This window comes from Microtus pennsylvanicus, chromosome 15 (assembly GCF_037038515.1).
Source record: "Microtus pennsylvanicus isolate mMicPen1 chromosome 15, mMicPen1.hap1, whole genome shotgun sequence".
Lineage (NCBI taxonomy): Eukaryota > Metazoa > Chordata > Mammalia > Rodentia > Cricetidae > Microtus > Microtus pennsylvanicus.
The window spans coordinates 34,066,189-34,090,261 of NC_134593.1; the positions used below are offsets into that span (position 1 = coordinate 34,066,189).

Consider the following 24,073-nt stretch of genomic DNA (forward strand, 5'->3'; position numbering starts at 1 on the left):
CCCCTTTGTTTTCTGTGTATGTTATGTGGCCTTCGGCGCTAGAGGTTTGATGATCCCTTCAGTTTTTCTTAAATGATCCAGTTTTGTCCAAATGCTCATGGCCATTTCAGTGACAAATTTCTCATCCCTTTTTATTTAATGGTTAATTTTAAAAACCTATTTTTTTAAGCACCTCATTTTAGGCCCTGTTTTTTGAAGTGATATAAAACACAGTAATATGTTTCTTAAAATGTTCACACTTCCCCAAATCAGAGTTTTTTACATTATAATGGTGAAGTGTGAAATGCCAAAAAAAAAATCTATCATGAGCTATTTTTGGGGGGGTGTATTCCATCTTAATCCTATTTTTATTAATAATATCATTATATATTATAAAATTTATTAACTTGACTGTCTGATAGCTAGAGTCTTTTTCAAGGTCCGGGACTTTTGATCCATATTGCAATAATGTCTGTGCATCGTAACTTCAGTGTTCTAATTTAAAGGTCAGGATTTGTGGGGAGGGACCCCTCACACCCCGCAGGAAGGAGAAGAGAAATCATAGTCTCTTCTTGCCGGGACAGAGCCGGGTAGGGCAGTGGCAAGAACCCTATCTGTTGTGAGCCCATCCTGGGTGAGTTCCGGCCCCCTCCAAGCCTTCTGCTCTGGCTAGTGACTGAAGTGAGCAGATCATTCATTCCTGAGAGAGGTTTGGAAGGTCCGTGGGGAAGCGTCATAGGCATCGCGGCTACTGCTGCCTTCTGAGTCCCAGGGGCTCTTGTCTCTGACTTCATCCTGTAAGTAAGGAAACTAAAGCTTAGGAAACGTTTGGTTTGCAGGCACTGTTCTCTAAGTGAGAGGAAAATACTTTCCCCTGGGGCAGCGTGGCCATGGGTCACCTAGCATAGCTGTGACCTGACCAGTTGTAGGTGCTTCTCCTTGGAAAGCAGTTGCTGCCCCAGGCACTAATTCCATACCGGTGTCCTGGGTGTCCTTGTGGTGCTGAGGTTTGGTAAGCCAGGCTAACACTCACTCTTAGGAGTGCTTGATTCTTATTCCACGAGTCATTCTGGTCTAATTTTCTCTGCCTCCTCGCTAAATTGTTACAGCGCTGATTAGAAAGGGCCCTGTGGTGATGCAAAAGGAAAGGTCAGAGTAGCCGAGTCCCTTTCCAGTGAGACTCGAAAGCAATGGATGCAGCCCACTCCTGATTAACCACTTTGGAAACGAGCCCATTCCCTTGTCACTTCCTAGATGCCCACCATCCCCCACCTGCTGTCAGCTCCACACCCAGGGCAGATGCGGGGAGGAGGTGGGGATTGGATCTCTCCATTTCACTTCAGTGATGCTTTTTCACCAAAGTATCCTGTGGAGGTAGCTGTGGATGCTAATGGAAGAAATGAGAAAATGCAAATCCATCCTTGTTTTTGGCCACATCAATTCTTTTTATTAACCAAGAGGAAATATTAAAATAGACTACTGTTATTCTGTTATGACAAAGGACTGTTTTACCTGCAGAGGAAAACTGGGCAAGAGGACTGGTATCTCTTACAAGCCTTGGAATTTATTCTGACTCATGCCTTCTGAGCATGTGCTGCTTGGACTCTGCGTGCTTAGACGGTGACGTGGGCATGCTCCTCTTGCCCAGGACGTGGCTAAAGAAGGCACACATGCAGAGCTCCTGTTACACAAAGCAGGGCTTTTAAGACACCTTTGTTCTCTTCTTTCTATGTCTATTCTATATGTAAGAAAAAAAAAGACCTACCCACTTCCCTTGAGGCCGACAGAAGTACCTCTAGGATGTGTTGATAACCCTCCCTTTCTCTCTACTCAGGACCCCAAAATCAGTAGCAGCCTTCCTGTTCTGGATCTCATTGATGCCATCCAACCAGGCTCCATAAACTATGACCTTCTAAAGACAGAAAACCTGGACGATGAAGAGAAGCTCAACAATGCAAAGTATGTAAATAAACTTGGGGATGGGAGAGAGGGCCACAGCTGCCAGCAGGGTGGTTGTGGAATCTGACGTTGACGCTTTCTGCACATACTTTATCCCTACTATTTCTGATTTTTCTTCTCGTGATTTATTGAGGCCTCATCATCAATTTAGGCGTGGTACAGTAGCAGTTTAAGATTGCTTGTGTTAGAATGGAGCAAAACAAAATCTAGACTATTCTCATAAATAATAAGCAAGGCTACCATTTTATAAAACTGGTCTCTTAATCCTAACCTATAGATTTCAAAACTAAAGTTTGGTGTGGAAAGTCCAGATATGAGCACTTCGCTCACGAATATCCACAGATGTGTCGGGAATGTCACCAACAGAGCCACTGTGCTTTGCCTGTCCTACCAAATGAACCCTCTGTGATGGGCACCAGGGGACTACAGTCTCCAAATCTGGCCCGTGGTATGCATCTTTAAATAAAGATTTATTGGATCACAGTTCATTCATTTACATAGGAGCCTTTCGGCTCCAACAGCACAGTTCAGAAGTTACAGCAGAGTCTGCAAAAGCTAAGGCAGTTGCTGTCTGGGCTTCACTTGATCTAAAAAGTCTGGATGTGGCTCTGTGTGGCCTCTTTAGAAAAGGTGTACTAACTGCTGCTCTTCAGAGGTACCGTACTTTGATGAATTCATGTTAACTCCCCGGCAGTGCCATGGTAAAGCACCACACTAACTAGCTGGTTTCAGGCAACAGAAATGTATCCTTTCATAATTGTAGAAACCAGAAATCAAGCTGACATCAAAGCTGGCCGATCCCGAGAGCTCTGAGACAGACTCCCATGCTCTCTCCTGGCTGCTATAATAGTCAGCAATCCTTTGAATTCATTGGCTCATAAAGCATAATAGTCATCTCTGTGTCCACTCACTCTATATGTGTGACTTCATGTGTCTTCTCCCTTATGAGGACACAGGCCATAATAGACTCATTGCAGCATGACCTTGTCTTGTGATACCTAGAGCAGCTGTATTTCCAAATAAGGTCTCAGCCGGAGATTATTCTAGGTATTCACCATATCTTTCTGGGAGAAGGGACACAACTGAGTCCCTCACAGATCTAGAATTCGTAGTACCCTGCTTTAAATCCCAGCAGTGCCCTTTTTCTCCCTGTGGTCAGCTTTGGAAATGGGGGCCTGCATTTCCCATATGATGATGCTCCGTACAGTCTGCTGGAGAGAAGTTAGTTAAACTGCGGTTACATAGAGTGTGATGGGTATACAAATGGAAGTACAAGGTCAGGGACGGGGCAGGAAGGGGCTGTAGCTCTTTAAAGTAAATGGCTCCTAGACTGAGCTCATCCGCAAGGACAGGTAAGCCAGCAGCAGGAAGCAGATGGAAGAGGTAAAAATTCTAGATAGAAAAACACCATGACGGCAGAAAGAAAACAAAACAAACAGACAAACAAAAACCCCACAAAGACTTGAAACAAACCAGTCCTGGGCACTGTGGTTCAGTTTAAGGGACTTGCCAAGGTCACACAGTTTTAAGCTGCCCAGCTGAGCACCCCAGTCGACTTCAGAGACCAGGCTCTGGCGACAGAGACAGCAGTAGAACCTTCCCGAATATACAAGAAGCCTTGGGTTGCTCGCTAGCACGGAGAAACAAAACAAAAACAAACTAGCCTCTCTTTATAGAAATGAGTTTACAAAGTTGGGGAGTAGAGGGTCTGCCTGCCTTACTGGCAGATCTGGGCATGGTAGCCTGGGCTGTAATTGCCCCGCCATGTAGGCAAAGACAGACGGATCGGTGGAGTTCTTTGGCTAGTCGCTCCTCTAGTCCACATGGTGAGTTCCAGGGCAGTGAGAGACACTTTTCAAAAAACTAAAATAAGTAATAAAATAATATAATGTGAACAGAACCTGAGGAACAACAGGTAAAAGTTTTTCTCTGGTTCCCATAGACACACACACTCATACACATATCACTCATATACATATGCAAGCATACACACATATGACATACACACACACCATGAGATGAAAGGGAAAAGTCCACAAAATGCAAAGAATAGTTGTTTTTGAGACAAGATCGTTTCAGTGGCTTTGGTTTGAGTTGGGTTTCTTTGTTTGTTTCTTTAACACCCAGATTTACATGCAGCTTTCCCTATGTATTTTATGGTGAAAACATTCATTTTGCCTCTTAAATAATTAACATGGAGGAAGTTACTTAGAGGAGGACGAGGAGGAAGAACAGTGCTGCTCTCAAATTCATTTGGTCACTAAGTAAGAGGAAGTTCTTTCGGAGAGCAGGAGGAAGTGGTGGGGCCCTGAGTGGGGGGGGGGAGAACCTGAGGAGTAGCTCCAGCAAGAGGGTGCACTAACTTGAGGGGACAAGAGAGCTGCCAGGCAACAGAGTGGGCACGTGAGAATAGGCCACAGCTAGCAGAGATGATGTAATATATCAGCGCACTGAAGCACTGGCGTAGCTGAGATGATTTCATTGGAAAACAGAGCACAAAACACTGACTGGTCTAATAGCAGCACACTATAAATAAAAACATCTGTACACAGAACAGGAAATGATACACTTGGGTATTATGTGTGACAAGATATATTATACATGCAGTTTTCTCCTTATGGTGCTGTAGTTGAAATGCCATCCATAGAGTGTTCATTCCTTGCAATTCTTACTTCATTCTTGGACTTTTTCTGTCACACTTCGTACCTCAAGAGAATATTCTGCATGTGGGTCTTAAAAGTGGCAGGGGGGAAGCTGGAGAGAGGGCTCAGTTGGGAAAGTGTCTGTCATCCAAACACAGAATCTGTGTGGGCATGCCCTGCAGCCATGCTGAAATCCCCTTCTGATCCTGCACAGCTATGGTGCCAGTGCTGGGGTGGAGGCAGGTGACTCCCTGGAGATTGCAGAGCAGCCAGCCCAGCCAAATCAGTGAGCTCGCTGGGGCTCAGTGAAAGATCCTTCTTCGAAAAATAAAGCCAAGCGTGATTGAGAAAGACCCTCGATATTGACCTCTGATCTTCACACACATGAACACAAATGCATATATACATAGAAAAGGTAAAGGTTGAGAAGGCCTTAAAGGGTGCAGCGTATGTTTCATAGTCATCGTGTGTCTAGAGAGCAGGACTGAGGCTTCTGGGGGAGCCTCTTGAGCCAAGGTTTGTCTGCACTGTGGGCAGATGGGGCGACCCGCCGCTGCCCTGACTGAAGACCCTGCACCTTTGTCCCTCAAGGGTCCTCCTCACCCACAGCTGCTCAGGATCTGCTTTTGTTCTCCCTTTCAGGTATGCCATCTCCATGGCCCGAAAAATTGGAGCAAGAGTGTATGCCCTTCCAGAAGACCTGGTTGAAGTGAACCCCAAAATGGTCATGACGGTGTTTGCCTGCCTCATGGGGAAAGGGATGAAGAGGGTGTAAGGCCTAGGGGAACAAGCCAGAAGGTGACCCAGTCATCCCTGAAGGTCAGCGCAGGGTGCTCCCAGGATACAGAGGACTGTTCAAGTCATTCCAAAGTCCTGAACCTTAGAGACATTATATGAGATTCCAGAAAGTGCGTATTTGTTTGGCCAAGTAGCTTCTACTGTCCTTAGCAATACATGCTTCTCTCTTTTGGTTTGTTTTTGTTTTTCAGAAGATTCACTCTCCTACAGATTTTTTTTTCTTTGAAATTCTACCAGAAAAAAAAAAAGCTAAAGAGAAGTTATTTCCAGATGCCTTCCCTGATTTCACTGGTAATCAAGGGTAAAACTATAGTGTTTCTGTCACTTGATTTTTCAAACCAGTTTTATTTGGCTGCTTTTTTCCTTGTTTGGTGTGAAGACCTGGAGGAGATCATCTACCTTGCCTTAAATAAAGCCTGTTGCTGGAGGCCAACCCTGGATGGTTGCAGCTTCTCCTTACATTCCCTTCTCTCTCACCTTCTGAGTTTGCTCCAGCCCCTCAGAACCTCATCTGCTCTGTGGTCTCCTTTCTTGCCATCTTTGTCTCTCTGAGCCACTGGTGCCTCTGACCAGCCAGTCAAGCTCTTGGCATCCCAAGAGTCTTTGGAAGCCTGCAAAATTGGGGGGCGGGGCTCAAGGAAAGTGTAATAAGGAATAAAACCACTAAGGGCAGGTGCGGGGGGAATCACGGAGCATCTACTTTGCTGGCTGCTGCATCTCCACACAGTTATCCCTCCTTGTTAGATATCTGGTCACTGCAGTGTTGGCATCATGTCTGATGACATTCAGAAACAATCCTGCTCAGTTTCATTTGTTCTGAGACATCAGAATATTTGATTGCCGCCAGGCCATATTACCAATTCTCACTTTGTCGGTACTGCAAAAGCTCCCCCCCCCCACCCTCAAGTTCCTGAGGAGTTAATATGTGCCAATAATATATGTCCCCGCCTCACCCAAATGCTTGCGCAGGCACATACACATATGTAGCTGGATGTCAAGAGTAGACTCGCTTACTAGGAACTGCCTAGGTTTCCAAAGCAAACCAAAAAGGACAGTATGAATTTGAATAGCTCCCCTAGATAAGCGATTTCCATGAAAACTTATCAAAAGCTAAAAACGCCACAGAATGTTGTGAACCAATGCTAAACTCCCTCTGCGTCAGTGAAAGACTTATTCCCGAGGTATCTTCTTTGGGGATAGCAGGATGTAATGGAACTTCAGCATCTTCCGAAGCAGTGAAAATGCAGGGTCTTGACTTCTTTCTTTGGCAGTGGGCTCAGGAAGCCAAGAGATGACTCTTTCCAGCTCCCTGCCAGTATCCCTGCTGCGTCTGAGTGCAAAGTGTGTGGCTGTGACCTTAGCCTGAACTCCGCGATGCCTCAGATGCTGTCTCCCTGTCCGCCTCCGTGAAGGAAGGGTGTTATTGCCTTAATGGAAAATGAAGACAAATCATGTTAACAGTCTTTCCAAATAAAATGTTCCCAATTCTGGCTTTGTCTGGATCTGTTCAAGGTTGCTTGTCCCCACAAGTCCAGAGTGCTGTTAATGTCTGTGGGAAATGTTTTAGGGCTAAGGAAAGTATCCATACAAGAGATAGTCATTGCACTCAAGTAACTGACAAAAACAGACACATACACACATGCACACACACACACATGCACACATACCTACACACACACATGCACACACACATACACACATGCACACACACACATACACGCACACACACATGCACACACACATACACGCACACACACATGCACACACACACATACACACACACCTACACACACATATGCACACAACTCTGGATGTGTTTTAAGTGGTGTAATGAGGAAAAGTGTCTCAGCTGAAGATTGAGGGATGCATTGCCATTATTTACATGAAGGAAGTTGAAACAAGAATTATTCAAAACGCTTTGGATCCAGTCACGAAGATCAGGCTTAGAGATTGGGGAACTGACTTCTAGGGGGGAAATGAGAAAATGTGCTTTGTGTCAGTCACATCTGGGGCCTCCTCTCCCTCTGGCACTGTGGCAGAGGGTGTGTCCTCGTGGGGGAATGTAAAGAGAGTCTGCAGAAGCTAGCTCCTTCTAGGCTATACTGCTGAGACAACTGAAATTGCCATCAATGTGGCATGGCTCTATCTTGACCCACAAAAATGTCACACTGCTATACAGCGGCTAGGAAACCGATCGTTTGCATCTAAATGTGTGCACAGCCTTGCAGGTGGCTAATGTAAAAATGGCTCTTTCCTAGATTGGATGTATTTTCAGCTCCTGTGTGGGCATAGTATCTATGTTTATTACACACAAAGAAGCTACTGGTACTATTGGTTGGGACTAGACTGTAGCTATAGGCTTATACACAAGCACACAGAACAAGGACAGGATAACATACAAGCTCTACCAAGAAAGGAGAACCACCAGGAATGACAGACAAGTATTCAGTAGCCTAAGGGATACAAGATTCTAAATTTCGCTTCTTATGGTCAGATTTCACTTGGGGAAACCAAGTAAGGCAAAAGTGTACCCCAAAACGTGCAGTAGACAGAAGCCACTTGTAGTAATATGGGCGGCGGCAGGGTTGCGTCCCCAAACACCCCAGCCGCCTGCCCGGCTCGGCTAGCTTATGCCCTGAAATAATTACACAGACACTGTATTCTTTTCATCACTGCTTGGCCCTTAGCTCTGGCCCTTACTGGCTAATTCTGATATCCCAATCAACCCATTTCTTATCATCTGTACAGCACCGGTCTTACCGGGAAGATTCTAGCCTAAGTCCATCCTGGGTCGGAGCTTCATAGCGTGCGTCTTCCCTGGAGCAGGTAGCATGGCGTCTCTCTGAAGCTTCTGCTCAGGAGAGGAGAGCTGTGGAGTCTGACCTCACTTCCTCTTCCTCCCAGCGTTCTGTTCTGTTTACTCCACCCACCTAAGGGTGGGCCTATCCAATGGGCCTAGCAGTTTCTTTATTGCTTAGCCAATGAAATGAACAGATTGATATATGACACTCCCACATCACTTCCCCTTTTTCTGTTTAAACAAAAAAAGGAAGGCTTTAACCTTAACATAGCAAAATTACATATAACAAAACAGTTATCAAGTAAAAATTACAATAATCTTTATCATAACTAAGGAAAACTATAACTAACTATTCTTAACTCCATCAAAGACTCCAAAAAGATACATTACTACCTAAGCAAACAAGAAAAAAAGCAACTTTTAAAACTCTAGAAATGACAGAGACATCTCACTCCCTGGACAGTCACCCAAAGTTCCTCCGTACCGTTGGGGCATCCGTCTTCAGCCTTCAGGCCCATGGTATCCAGCAGACATTTCCATAAAGCAGGAAAATTCAAAGTCAGTTCAGTCACTATCTGTTGTGTCCTGCAGAATGTCTCGCAGACTCTTTCATGAATCAGGAACCCCGAAAGATCATCTCACCTTAGGCAAGTTCAGTAGTCCTCTCTCTGTGGGTTCTCTGTGTCCAGTTTATGCAATAGTCCAGGCAAGAGCAGTTTCTTGCCCAAATGGCTATCAAACTCCATAAGGATCCTCTTCGATGCCCATCTTCTTCTTGAAGTAGATTGGTGCTGCCAGGAGCAGAGTGTCTCATTGTCATGAAAAGTCCTCAGTTATTAAAACATTAAATGTCCTATTCTATAATCTTTGAAAGACATGAAGAATGTCTATCTAAAATATATCTCTATATATCTAGAAAATCTAACTAACATGACTAGAAGCTTTACTGTTATCGATGATTATCCCTTAACAACCTATATTTCTTAATTATACAGTAAATATTTAAATGAACTACACAATCACAATACCTTAATCAAAATCAGAAACACTTATACATATAACAAAATTGACCTTAAATCTCTATCAATAAAGCAAAATCTATACTAATGCAAATTATTCATACCTATATCATATCCCCCTTTAAATGTAAAAGAACATTTATAAACTATATTTGGGAACATGGGCGCAGTTTTTTCTCTCCAAACTGCTTCCTGCTGAATGGGGGCGTCGTTAATTAGGTCTTTCATGGTATAACCTGTGTGCTAGTTTCATCTCAGTTGGCAGTTGAGCAAAGCAATTTTCTGAAGATGTTCACAGCAACCCTTCAGGAGGACGTGGTCCATCATACCAAACCGGAATAGAAGAAATGAACAGGGTCTCATTCTCTGCGAAAACAAAAGAAGACTCTCTCCAAAGCATCATATCCTTAGACCCAAATTCTGAAATCGTAATACCCTTATATCCATTCTGGTTTAGCTTGGCAGCCCATGTAATGAAATGTCTCTCTGTACTTAGCTCCTTCACAGTCAAAAATTTTAAAGAAAACACAATGTACATAATCCAGACTCTCTGTGAATTTTCCATCTTTACGTGGCTTATATTTCTTTATTTCTTTTTATCTCTTAACTATCTGTACTCTGTCTCTTTAAAGACGTTACCTTTTTTTTTTTAAACCATTAACTTTATTCTCTATATTCTTTTTCTTTTTTTCTCTCTCCCAAGCCTACGTACATTCATCCAACAGTGTGACTCATTTAGTGGTCTGAATCTGTCCTATTGTGAATCTGCAATTTTTTACTATCCAGGAGCACTTTTGATTTGCGCCTTTAAATCACTAGGCGCTTAAGAATCTAAGCTGTGACATTCCTAGGTTAACTTTTTGCTTTTTGAGCGCATATCTTTGACCTGGAATAACCCTGTAGACCAGGCTCTCTTTGAACTCTCAGAGATCCGCCTGTCTCTGCCTCCCAGGCACTGGGATTAAAGGTGTGTGCTACCACACCTTGAAGTCACAGAGGTCTATCTCCCTGTGCCTCCCAAGTGTTGGGATTAAAGGTGTGTACACACAACAACTCTCTTCCTTTTCTTTTTTACTTTAAGAACTTTAACTTTTAGCTTGCGTATATTTTTAACACACAGTAAATCATTTAAAATTTTTCTTTGTCTTTGACGCTCTCTTTACTGTATCTCTCTCTGTTTTTCTGACCACATGAGTCTTTAATTTACCAAGCAATATCAGTAGGACTAAAGGCGTGGCTTTGCCGGCTAGATGTAGCCCATTCCTTAGCTTTTCAGCCTCTTGGCTGAGGTACTGGCTGTAGCCATGTTTATAGCATTTCAAGGTCCCTGCCAGCCAGCGAGCTACAACAGACAACACTCAAGTCCTCTCTCTGTAGCCGGCCCTCCTGCCTCAAACAGTCAGAGTTTGCCCTGGCAGGATGGCCCAGAAAGCCGGCATTTTTAAATGGCACAACTTTTTTCCTGCTACGGCTGAAAACCGAAAAGCATGCTTTCAGCTTTTCGTCACCACCGTTTAAGTGTTTCGTGGCAGAACCTCTTAATGAGCTGCAGGGATTTGCAGCTGAAGTGGAGTCAGGAAAATTTCAAAATGGAGGACGTACCATTTTGTGCTAGCTCTGGAGCCGCCAGGTAGGAGCGACACTCAGCACTTTCATTCTGAGACTGAGCACACAGCACAGAAATTCTTTTCATCCAAGTTACATCCAAATCTGACACGCAGAGCACTGTGCAGTCTGAAAACACGTCTCTGTATGGCGGCAGGAATCCGCCATGCTCTTCCGTCTGCCTAAGCCTGATTCTGCCTTCTTCCCAGGAGCAGGCGGGGAGCTCTGAATCATCGTCAGGGTCTCAGAGCTCTCTCCTTCCGATCCCAAGCGGGAACACAAACATAAAGCCAGAGTTTGCACTGGCGGCACAGCCCCAGGAAGCTACGCTTTGAAATAACGCAGCTTTTTTTCTGCTGCTGTTGCTGAATCAGGAAATCTCTCTACAGCATGCCACCAACAAACAGCAAAAATCTGTGTTAAACTCTCTCTCCCTTATTTTTAAGCCTTCTTAGGTTTTGTAAGTGGGTTTAGTCCATCACGTGGGGCGCCATTTGTTGTAATAGGGGCGCGGCGGGGCTGTGTCCCCAAACACCCCAGCCGCCTGCCCGACTCGGCTAGCTTATGCCCTGAAATAATTACACAGACACTGTATTCTTTTCATCACTGCTTGGCCCTTAGCTCTGGCCCTTACTGGCTAATTCTGATATCCCAATCAACCCATTTCTTATCATCTGTACAGCACCGGTCTTACCGGGAAGATTCTAGCCTAAGTCCATCCTGGGTCGGAGCTTCATAGCGTGCGTCTTCCCTGGAGCAGGTAGCATGGCGTCTCTCTGAAGCTTCTGCTCAGGAGAGGAGAGCTGTGGAGTCTGACCTCACTTCCTCTTCCTCCCAGCGTTCTGTTCTGTTTACTCCACCCACCTAAGGGTGGGCCTATCCAATGGGCCTAGCAGTTTCTTTATTGCTTAGCCAATGAAATGAACAGATTGATATATGACACTCCCACATCAGCCACTCTCTTCCCTGCCTAAACTGCACCCAAATGAATATCTGTAGTAGACAGCAGCCACTCCTTCCTGACCCTATGCTAGAGTCGTTCTTTGAAGCTATTGTGTATTGGTTCACTGGAGGCGACTGGATGTTGTCCAACTGTTATTAAAACAGTGGAGGCTTAAAGTCAGCACAGGGGGTATTTATGATATAGGAATTTTCAAGTTCTACCCGTAGTGCTTGCGATCCTTAAAGTGCTACTGCACCCACCATCTACGGCCTCTGTCTCAATCCCTCAGCTTTCTGCCCAGTTACTACCTACTGTCACCACTTATTCTCACCCCAGGAACATCCGTGCACACGTCACGCCTACATCCTAAGATGCCGTGTTCCTTATCTTACTCGTTTCCACTTAACACCCTGTCCTGGAGATGGAGTCATTATCTTTACCTAGAGACGCAGCTCAGTCTCTTCAGTAGGTACCTTGCCTTGTTCAGTGTCCAAGCTGGGTTTGGTTTGTAGTTTATAGATGTTTCCATTGTCTCAGTCTAGCAAATAAGACCAAAGTGAATAATAATATCCCCACTTCTTGAGCATTGACTTAATTTTCACTGAACAGGTACCTATCCATTTCTGACCTATCCAATTCACTACATGCTGGGGAAGAACATCAGAGATACTTTTACATTTTCTCAAAGTATGTTACATAGAACCCCGAGACAACCAATTCCAACTTCTCATTTTTATATCTAGAGAAAGATGTTAGTACAGCAAAGAGATAACACACACCATGCTTGTGTACACAAGGCTAAAATGAAGTGTAGACTTCAATAAAGGTGTAGTCCTATGGGAACTCAGAACTCAATTCTGAATGAAGAATCTGCAAACATTCATGCGGGAATTCAGGTCTGATGAATGAGAAGCAAGCAGGATCCATGACTGACATGTTTAGGATCCATGACTGACATGTTTTGGTGCTCTCTATGAAGCCATACACATTCCCCAGTCTTTCGTAAGAGCGAGGAAACTATTTTGAATGTGATTTATACTAGTTACAAGTAATGTTTACTGAATGGGAAACATTGAACAGACAGACGTGATTACAAGGAAAGTTATGAAATGGACCTACCTGGAAAGATCTTGGCATAGAGTGTACTGTTTTCTGCCTGGAAATTAGGACTCTGAAGTGTACATGATGCAAGGGTTAGATTAGGTGACTTGCAAAATCCCAGCCAACCTATCAGATGTATCCACTTAGACATGCATATACCCCATGCACGTGCTCATCAAGGCTGTCCCAGGGCACACCATCTGCTTCTTTCATAGATGGTCACCTAGTAATGGAGTCCCTAAAAGTCCAGCTTCTAGGGTCCAATTAAAGACACCACAATAAGATAAAAGGGGATTAGAAATCTAAGGGGTAAGAAATCTACTCACAATGGGATACATCTGCCCATGTTTTTTTTTAATTTTTCTCTTTTTCCATCCCCTATTACAAATGTTTCCAGTTATATATACTGTTTAAAAGCATGAACTGAGCAATTACTGTATAATGTTGTGACTTGTAGCAACCTAGACTAGTCTATGCCACACTAATGCTTAGGGAGTGAGTAACATGCACGTCCATGTGCCTCCATTATCCCTGGGACAGTCCTGGGGGGCCACCTCCTTCCAGTTACTGCATCTTTTGCCTCAACCTTTCTTCTTCATCCACATCAGTAGAAGCCACATCAGTAGAATGTCCAGTGCCATTCCCACCATCAGAACTGTTTGAGACAGCCAGAGTACCTCTTCCCTCCATTTCCACATCCTCCACAACCCTGCGCAGGCTTTCAGTGCTCTCCTTCCCCATAGTCCCTCCCTTACAGCATCCTCTCTTCAGCACAGGTCCAAACTGTGTCTTCTGGGCCTCCTGGATTCATCAAGAGTGTCTTTTGGCACTACCTTCACCTAGTAGCTGGGCACTACCTTCTTCCAGTAGCTGGGCACTACCTTCTTCTGGTGGCTGGGCACTACCTTCTCCTGGTAGCTAAACACTACTGTCTTCCAGTAGCCAGGTACTAGCGTCTCCTGGTGGCTGCCTCATTAATGGATCTGACCTAGTTTGTGCCTAATCCCACAAATCTTCCCTCTGTCTCTCTATAGTTCACCTCACACCCGGATGCTTCTCTTCAACCATCTCTGGGATGGTCTATCTATAATGCCCAGTGAACAGCTAGGTAATTTGGTAAACAAACTGTCCAGAAGCCTCCATAATTACTCTTCTTTTCCCCAAATGTGCAGTTTCCAATGGCTAGGAAGTCATTGGGAGTTATAACTTCATTGTTTTAACCTCTGCCAAATCACTGAAAGCAGGGAGGGAGGAGATGTGTTTACCAAGTAGTCTTGTACAAAAGATACTGAAGAGGGAAGGCGTTTAATATCTCTGAGGAACTAAAAGACCAGTATGGTGCTGGGAGGACAACTCATTTGGTAAAGTGTGGGCAATAAGTTTGATCTCTAGAACCTATGTAAAAAGCCAGAAGTCAGGGTAGTGGTGTGGAATTGTCACCCCAGCAGTGGGAAGGTTGAGACTGGCAGATCCTTGGGGCTGACTGGCCAGCCAACCTAGACTGCTTGGAAAAATCCTGAGCCAATGAGAGACCATATTAAATAAAGGGGAAGGAGCCTGAGGAATGACACCAGAGAAAGGACACTGGACGAGGTTGACTTCTGACCTCCTTGTGTATTCGCACACACATATGCACACCTGTATGTCAACTGATTTTTCTTTGGGTCGCCATCTCACAAAAAAATGATCCTGAGACTTATAATTAATTATGAAAGCTCGGCCTTGGCTTAAACTTCTTTCTAAGTAGCTCTCACAACTTAAATTAGCCCATTTTTATTAACCTGCATGCTGCCACATGGCTCGTGGCTTTTACTTCTTCTGCATGTCCTGCTTCCTCTATGTCTGGCTGGCTATTCCAGCTTTCTTCTTCCCTAAATCCTCTCTGTCTTCAGAAGTCCCACCTAACCTCTTCTTGTCTAGCCGTTGGCCATTCAACTCTTATAAAGGAATATCCTGTAGCACTTGTATATATGTGTACGTAGGAATGTATGTATGTATGTATGTATGTATGTATGTATGTATATACATATATAGGTATATGACCAGCATGACGGTGACTGGAAGCTGTTCTGTCTGGGGAAACTGGTGGACAAGAGCAAAACTTAGGAGAGATTTTCACACTTTAAAGTATGTAGGAACCACCTGGAGCTCAATGCTACAAATGCTCTGTATCCTACTTTGAAACTCACTCCCACCTGGGCTGATGAGGCCAGTAATTTGCCCCAAGACATTCTACAGCTTGTGGTTCATGCCGTACACTTGGAGGGGGCTTGGCTGGCTCAGATGAGCTGCCCAGCACCCCGGCTCCTTCTTGGAATCACCATAGGGAACTCTGGGAAAGTTTGTGACTGTAACTATTGTCTCAGCATGTGGATACAGTTGGTTTAAACATGGATATTGAGGGGCTGGAGAGATGGCTCAGAGGTTAAGAGCATTGCCTGCTCTTCCAAAGGTCCTGAGTTCAATTCCCAGCAACCACATGGTGGCTCACAACCATCTGTGATGGGGTCTGGTGCCCTCTTCTGGCCTGCAGACATACACACAGATAGAATATTGTATACATAATAAATAAATAAATTAAAAAAATAAACATGGATATTGAAAACATCCCCAACGGACTGAATGTACAGGGACGTTTGAGAATGATGGCTTTATATCTGGAGAACTGACCCGAAGGGCAGACCTGGCTGCAGCATCTGGGTGGAGCAACTCAGCTGGCGAGCAGAGCATCAAAGTGAGTATGAATCTGTAGAAATGTCCCAATGATAAGCCTTACTCTCTCCCTGGATCTAACCAGCTATTCAGCTGGGTGGATGCCAGGCAACCTTTTTGGTCCTCCAGATCTCAGGCTCCTTTTTCACTTCTTTGCTTTTGCTCACTAAAGCAAGGATATTGGAACTCAGGAATCAATTGTCTGCTTTCAGCTTTTTAAATGTCTTTTAATGTGTGTCTTCTTTCCTCCCCTTTAGAAACAGAGGAAGCCAAATACTCTACGACTTGGTGTAAATTATAACACAGACTCATTTCCTATGAATAAACATGAGAGAAAATGTGTGAAGCGTAAGAAAGATCTATCAATTATGTTTTTCAAAGCCTCCCAAGATTATGCAGCTTAATGGCTGGGTAATTTTGAAAGGAAACCTTGGAAAGTGAGCTGCACCTGAACTCATATTTTTTTTTAAAAAAAAAGGCATCCAATTAATTGGCTCTCAGTGCTTCCCTAGCAATGAGACTGAAGGGCATGTCTGAAATGAGCTGGCCAAGGCCACCGTGCCCCTAGCCCTTGTTCTTACTCTGCTTGAAGCCAGGAGAAACTCCAAAGCAGCAATTGCAGCTGAAACTTCTGCCTTAATAAAGACAGAGGGTTGTAAGACTTCTAGAAATACATATTAGGCTATTTTTGCCACCTAATACTCCAAATTAGCTGGAGAGCCAATCTCTGAATGAAACTGGTCCTCCAGAGGGGCCATGAGCCAATTCGCTGTATCTGCTAGGCTATTTCTGTGCATGGTAGTTTACCACTTAAAATAGCACAGCAAGAGGACTAGGTGTTCTGGGGTCGTGATGAGGTTCTGAGTGGAGCATGCACTGGCCTATCCTCACACTTTCCTGCTTACCAATTTAATATGAATGAGCTGTGCTAAAAGTCTGTCTTCAGAAGATGCACTTCTTTCTTTCTTTCTCTCTTCCTTCCTTCCTTTCTTTCTTCTTGTTCTTCTCCTCTTCCTCCTCCTCCTCCTCCTTTTCTCCTCCTCCTCCTCTTCCTCTCCTCCTCTTCCTTTTCCTCCTCCTTCTTCTTTTTTGTGGTTTTTCAAGACAGGGTTTCTCTGTAGCTTTGGAGCCTGTCCTGGAACTAGCTCTTGTAGACCAGGCTGGCCTTGAACTCACAGAGATCCACCTGCCTCTGCCTCCAGAGTGCTGGGATTAAAGGTGTGTGCCACCACCACCTGGCTCAGAAGGTGCACTTCTAAGAGACCAAAAGGTGTGTGTGTGTGTGTATGTGTGTGTGTGTGTGTGCATATAATCTATGTCTCAAAGTACTGAGTTCCAGAAGTGATAATTCCTACCCATTAGTAATAAGGCAAACAGCTGATTAAAAATAAGCTTTAGGGGCCAGCAAGATGGATCAGCAGACCAAGCAAGGTACTGGCTGCTAAACCTGATGACCTGAATTTGATCCCTGAAACCACATGATGGAAACAGAGAAACAACAGCAGTCCTTGCACACCGACCTCCACATCTGAACAGTATGTGTACTATGTACTACCCATACGAAATCCCAACAAAATCAGACACGTGACTGGAATCAGCACTTTTCCCTGCCTATGCCTACATAAATTCATATGCACACTAAATATACAATGTATCAGATATATGCTATCATTACATGTATATGTGTTTGTGTACACACACACACACACACACACACACACACACACACACACACACACACACACTGCCAGCAGGAACGGAAAAGTGTTTCCCAACATTTCCCAACATTTCATCGTGGAAATATAAATTAAAACCCCACCGAGAAGCACCACACACTTGCTAGAATAGCTTCCCAGTGACAAGACTGACCGCAACAAATAATGAGAAGAAAACAGAGTGGTTAGGACTTTAACATCTACACATGCTTGTTCCCTAACAATGGCACTCATGCAAGAAGCCTTGTAGCTGAATATGCATAGCAGCTGTATGCATAATAATAGCATACCCCAGATGTCCTTTCCTGGAAGAATTGAGTAAACAGTGCTACAGTTGTATCTAAATGCCACCCAGCAGTAAGAAAGAACCAATTTCTAGTGCACCGAATGACGTGGGAGATTCTTTAGCGTACACCAGCAGACAAAGAATGATACAAAGTACAGCTCCCTGTATGCTCACTTGATGTTCTCAAGCCGGGGAAGCCACACTACAGAGATAGGATCATAGCCAGAGGCTGCTGCAGTAGGAGAACCTGGCTGGGGCAGACAGGGTGACAGGGCTGTACCTTGATGGGGTGCACAGTACTCCAGTATGTACATGCATCTTGTAAGGCGAACCCAACTTCACAGATCTGTGCGTTTTTCTGTGCACGCCACAACCAAAAGAATCACAGAGGGTTGCTCACTGCTGCCCAGAGTGGTTTACAAATAGGTGCTGGTTTGCAGGCAATAAAAGAGAAAAATCAATCAATAAAGGTGTCCCTTTGCCCTCGTTGGGTGCCTGCATTTTGAAAGCCATTAACATTATTCTGTTATAGGAAATCCAAAATCTGGCATAAGCCGGAACTTGGGCCAGACGTTAAGGAGTTACTTGCAGAGGCAGGTGGATCTCTGAGTGCCAGGACAGCCAGGGGTACACAGAGAAACCCTGTGTGTGTGTGTGGGGGGGGGGCTTACTTGAGGCTGGTATTGGAGGGTACAGAACAATGAGAAGAGAGTGTAGAAAGAGAGAAACAGAAACTTTTTTTCGCGAAAGACACCCTGCTCAAAATGAGCCTGCAAATTAGGACTCTGTCTCTGAAAACACAAAGCTAATGAGGGCAGCAACAAAATCAGCACAGATTCGCTCTGAACGCAATTGACCTGGCAGAGCAGTGTGACACTGACTTTAAAGAAATATTCTGAGTGCTCTTGGGATCTGAAAGAGAGCCTGGCTGGCCAGAAAGAGAAGGAGAGAAGAGAGGAAGGGGGGAAGTGGGCGGGTGAGGAGAGGGGGAAAAGGGGATGGAGGAAGGGAGGGGCCTTAAGCAATCTTACTGTAAAAGATTGAACAATAAAGTAGCTTAACATAGTACTTTAAAAATACTGATATAAAAACAAAATAGGTAAACATATAAACGCCCTATGCAGGTTTATAGTTGCTGAGATAGTTCTCCAGGGACTGTGTGGCCACTGCTAAGATAGTGAATCTGAAGGTGGTACAGAGAAATGCACCCAGCATGAAACTTAAAGGAACCAATGTCGTGATTTTCTAATGGTGAAAGGACAGATCTAGGACATGAAGGAGTGAGTAACAGACGCCAGTGGAAGCCCCAGCCTAGGACCAGCAAAGATGGGATGGCTGGAGAAGGAAACACCTAAATCCTCAAATCAAAAGATAATAAAAAGTAAAACCACATCTAGACCAGAGGGACAGGCCTGAGAAGCATCAAGAAGATGGACTTCAGGACAGCTAGCCTGTCCAGGAGCAGGAATGACCCTGTCAGCAGAGTCCCAACGCAGCAAGAGATGTCACCGGACAAGAAGCCTCTGTCACAGCACAGCATGAAATGCTATCGGACAGGAAGCCTACGTCATGCATGCTATGTGCAACTAGACTAGTGTTCGGGACTAAGGGAAGCAGGGAGTTAAGGTCAGCGTTCCGGGTGGTTTCATGTTAACTTGACACAAACTAGAGTCATCTGAGAGGAGGAAACCTCAACTGAGAAGATGCCTCTGTGAGATCAGATTACAGGTAAACCCATAGCATTGTCTTCATGAGACAATGGGGAGGGCCCAGTATGCATTGTGGGTGGTGCCACCCCTGGGCTGGTGGTTCTTTAGAAAGCAGGCTGGGCAAGCCACAAGGAGCCGTCCTTCATGGCCTCTGCATCAGCTTCTGCCTCCAGGATCCTGCCCTGTTTGAGTCCCTACCTTGGCATTCCTTGATGCCCTGTGATTTAGTCTATATAAGCCAAGTCAACCCTTTCCTCTGCAGGGTGCTTTTGGCCATGATGCTTCATTATAGCAGTAGGAACCCTAACTAATACAGTCAGACACAAAAAAACAAAAGATCATGTCACCCTGTAGATTTTTTGCTAAAAGAAATGTTCATACTTCAACACAAGTAAGATATTGATTTTCATACTTTTTCTAGGAGACACAGAAAAAAATAGATAGCATGAAATTTATTATTTTTGTCAGAGTATCTTAACTTTTGACTAGTTACTTCTTGGGCTAACAAAAGGAAAAACTTATGCCCACATGTGCATGTACACACATATGTATTCTTGTGTATACACACAAACACACACACATATATAAGCATTAAAAACCAGCACAAATGTATTTTCAGAGACTGTGGCAGCATGCACAGGCCCTGCATTGCTTGTGCCAGATGGGTTCCCAGTGCTGGGACAGCAAAGTGGACACAAACTCCCATACCTGGCCAAAAAGCCATCTCCAATTGATAACTGCTCAAAAACAAAAAATTAGTTTTCTCCAATAGAGTCTCACTGGGTATACAAACCACTCTTAAGGGCAGCCCTATGCCCAGCGGTAGATGACCAACTCAAAATTAACTCAATGGTATTTTTGTTTTTGTTTTTTGAAGAGAGTTTCTCTGTGCAGCCCTGGCTGTCCTGTAACTCACTCTTGTAGACCAGGCTGGCCTCACAGAGATCCACCTGCCTCAGTCTCTGCCTCCTGAGTGCGGGATTAAAGGTGTGTGTGTTACCACTGCCCTGCTATTTGGGCATTTTTCCCCATTACTGGTTTTATGCTCATGTATTATGGTTTCTGGTTTTGTGTTTTTATGTTTTTGGTGTGTGTATGTGTTTTTGTGCTTTTTCTTTGTTTTATTTTATTCTGGTTTAGGTAATTTGTTTGTTTGTTTGCCTGTTTGTTTTCTAAAGTGAGAGAGAGAGAGGGGAAGAAAGCATGGAGCTGGAAGGGAGGGGTGTAGTGATAATCTTGTTTGTACAAATAAAGCTTGCCTGAAGATCAGAGGGCGGAGCTAGTCACTAACTTGCCATAGAGGTCTGGAGGTCTGTCCAGACAGACAGGAAGTGATATGACTGGGCGGAGAGAGGAAGTATAAGGTGGCAGGAGACAGGACCTCAGTCTTTTTTTTTTTTTAACAGACCTCTAGACCTTTATGGTTAGCTAGTAGCTAGCTCTACCCTCTGATCTTCAGGCAAACTTTATTGGTACAAACAAGAAATCACCACAATGGGGAGGTAGGAAAGATCTGGAAGGAGATGAGGGAGAGGAAATCATGATCAGAAAGTGATGTATGAAAAACATCTGTTTTCAATGAGGGACAGTTACTTGGGCTCGTTCCCCCTCCTCTCTACTGTGTCTGTTATTTATTTGCTCTTGTTTGTATTCATCACTTACACTTATGCTCTTTTATTTGGGGATGTGGAAACACAGCGTGACCCTGTTCCAAAGGTTTTTTTCAAACAAATGTCCCTCCATCAATCTTCATGTTTGTCAATCTTCAGACCTCGTCCTGCCACAGAACTTTCCAGGCCTTCTTCTCTGAAGGATTAATCATTCTCCTGCTATCCATAGGCTACACATAGCTATGAGAGGCCAAGGGTAGCTATGAACGAGGCCCAATTTAGAAACTCAAATTTACTTAGAACATTATGAAACATTTTGAGTTTGCTTTGTAGTTCAATTGTATGAACTGCATATGTACCATGTCAGGGATGAGACTGTCTATACTAAACACAAGGGTGGTTCTCATCATATTTTTTTGAGGGTTTAGCTATCAAACAACCTAATTATATGTGTGTGTTTCTTTTAGACTGTGGAAATAGAGCTACAGAGACAGAGGGAACCCAGTGTTATACTTTAACTAGTGTGTAAAGAAGACTCTTATGCAATCAGTTATCTGGGACTTTCTCCCTTGGGGAGTCTTGTTGCTCAGCAAGCCACTGTTGGGATGAAGCTTTATGGCCTTGGAGTCCTGGTAGCCATCCTCCTCTGTGAGCAGCATGGCCTGGCCTTTCAGAGGTAACACCCGGGTCCTAGACAGGACTGGCTCCTCCTTGCTTTTTTATATCTCACAGATCAGAAGCGGTGTCCTGGGCTGGAGAGCAAAGGGTATTTGTGTCAAGGCCAGGGCTTTCAGAGACTTAACATGATTTCGGATGATAGGGGATCACTAGTTTTTTTTTTTTCTCATTTTCTGCTCTCATTTTTTTTTTTTTACCAGTGTGATAAGTCTATTCAGTGGCTATGAAGATTAAATAAATAAATGAGATCTGGATGGATTGAGGGTACCTTCATATATCTAATGACTTATATTCTTCCTGTCTTAACAAATAGATACATCAACTAAAAAGATGTGTTATTGACTTTCATCTTGCCCATAGAGCACAGGAGAGAAAGGAGGGTAGAGACAGGAAACAGATCTGGATTGAGCATAGGCATGGAGCATAGAAGTTGGGTTGGGATGGACACATAGAGGATCTTAACTATTTCCTCATTTGCTTAGTAGACTGGATTCCTGAGGACATTTGACTCTAAACTGCTTAGAAGACAAATAAATGCATGTTAGAGCATACATAATACATGCAGTAACAGTTGGAACATACATGTTGTCTTATAATTGACCAGTTAATTCTAAGCTTTAAAATTCATATGTAATTTTGGGATTGTCTTACTTTTTCTTCATTTTGCTTCTAGAACCCTTTTCTAGTTGTCTTTGAGATAGATCCTTGTCTCCGTTACTGCATCACAGTGAGAAAGGACACTTGAACATAGTACAGGTGGGGAGCAGTCCACCCATAGAACCCTTTTCTGCGTCATAAAGCCCATAGACTAATCCATCATTGGGGTAATAGCGCATGTCTGAAGCTGTGTTTATAGTAGCCGGTTGATTCTGTTTTGTGCAGGGTGACTGTCAAGAACCAAGCAGCGAATTTCACTGTGAAGGAACAGTTACTAATGAACTGATATAAGAATCAGAATTGCCAGAACAGTTAGTTGGTGGCTCACATGTCTATATTTTATTAGTCCTTAAATAAGCATACTTTTAAGATCTTTGTTGGTTCTAATATTCCATACCATGGTGATTGTCTGTTGTTCAAAGAAAGGCAGATTGAAGGAGCAAATCTGATAACACATCTCCAAGTTGCTTATTGTGTAGGTAACATCATTGACTATGAGGGAAAGGGAGGAAATCCATTGTTACTTAGGAGCTTCTTTGACTCATATACCAGGCAGTTTAGCCAAATAAGACTACAGGGAAAATGTTTAGCACCTGCACATACCTGGGGACCCACATGTGAGAGAGGAAAAGGAACAGCCACACGGGAGACAGAAGAGTTTCTGAGTTCTGAACTCTCATCCTTGCCCTAGAAATAACATGAGCCTCCTCCCCACAAAGTTCTGAGCTCTGTTTTTTTCAGGAATAACCTATCACTACATCTGAAAGAGAAATCTAATTTCACCCAGAGCGGCAGCCTTTGATAAGTCCTTATTTCTGGGGGTTAGAATTTAGACCTTTCTGGAAAGCAGCAACTAGCCGGAATTTCCCCGAAGCCATTCTTTGTTACTGTTTTCTTGCCGTGATTATTTTCCTAATAATGTTTGTGTTGAAGCAATCTCCTCGAGGTTGATTTGTAGGTGGATTTTGATAACTCTCGTCAGTGAAATGCCTTGGAACCGTGACAACAAAACAGCTTTCTTAAAGGCATAACTACCATATGCCGAAGAGGAAGACAGCTGAGGTCCACATTTCCATATTCAGTTGATTTTATGAGGCCAGATACTAGAAATAGTAGAAAATAAAACACTAGCAAGAATCCTGTAAAGGAAATCATTAATTGTATTGCACGATGATTATCTAGCTGCAGCCAGTCAGCCCAGGCCACTGGAGAAAGAGAAATGAGAAACATGGATGGACAAGAAGAGAAGGGTTTAGAGAGGGAGGTGTGGAGGGCATCGTAGACCACAGCACGTATGCTTTTTGTTGTTCATTTCTATCTGGGTACCCGATCCCAGTTACTCTTTCAGTTTAGTCCCACTGAGGCATCATTTTCATCTCAAGATACAGAACACCAGTGGCTTTTAAACATGGCAAAAACATACAACAACCTCAGATCCTGGGACTATTTATCTATCCATCTCCCCATCTATCATTTCCCTACCATCTGTCTCTATCAGCTATCAGTCTATCTATGGATCCCTAATCTCTATCATTTATCTTTATCAGCTATCTATCCATCCATCCATTTATCTATCATCTCTGTATTAACTATCTCCATGCTACCAATGTGTCTATGTACCTAGGTATTTTTCGCCTGTCTATTAACGATCTCTATCTGCTCTCAATGTGTCTATCCACCTATGTACCCTGGTATCTATCGCCTGTTTATTAACGATCTCCATCTGCTCTCAATGTGTCTATCCACCTATGTACCTTGGTATCTATCGCCTGTTTATTTATCCTCTGTGCTTATACTTTTTATCCTATTTTTAGTGTAATTTATTTTCTCAACTATTTCCTGTACAAAAGCTGTAATTGC

General features: G+C 43.8%; 2 protein-coding genes and 1 long non-coding RNA gene across 3 annotated transcripts in view; 2 read left to right on the forward strand and 1 right to left on the reverse strand.

The window, feature by feature from the left end:
- Lcp1 (lymphocyte cytosolic protein 1) overlaps positions 1 to 6,868 on the forward strand; it is a 96,273-nt gene extending 89,405 nt beyond the window's left edge. Inside the window, exons 17-18 of the mRNA XM_075949026.1 lie at positions 1,814 to 1,938; positions 5,223 to 6,868. Of these exons, the coding sequence (XP_075805141.1) occupies positions 1,814 to 1,938; positions 5,223 to 5,355 (258 nt within the window). The 3' untranslated portion in view covers positions 5,356 to 6,868. The remainder of the gene's footprint in view (positions 1 to 1,813; positions 1,939 to 5,222) is intronic.
- On the reverse strand, positions 644 to 17,962 carry LOC142835518 (uncharacterized). The gene is made up of 3 exons (XR_012907899.1): positions 17,840 to 17,962; positions 1,013 to 1,106; positions 644 to 774 (listed from the first exon to the last, which is right to left on the reverse strand). It is a non-coding gene; the product is annotated as an uncharacterized LOC142835518 (long non-coding RNA).
- A 3,457-nt stretch (positions 17,963 to 21,419) lies between these two features.
- Positions 21,420 to 24,073, forward strand: part of Cpb2 (carboxypeptidase B2) — a 39,090-nt gene continuing 36,436 nt past the window's right edge. Inside the window, exon 1 of the mRNA XM_075949156.1 lies at positions 21,420 to 21,554. Coding sequence (XP_075805271.1) covers positions 21,484 to 21,554 — 71 coding nt within the window. The 5' untranslated portion in view covers positions 21,420 to 21,483. The remainder of the gene's footprint in view (positions 21,555 to 24,073) is intronic.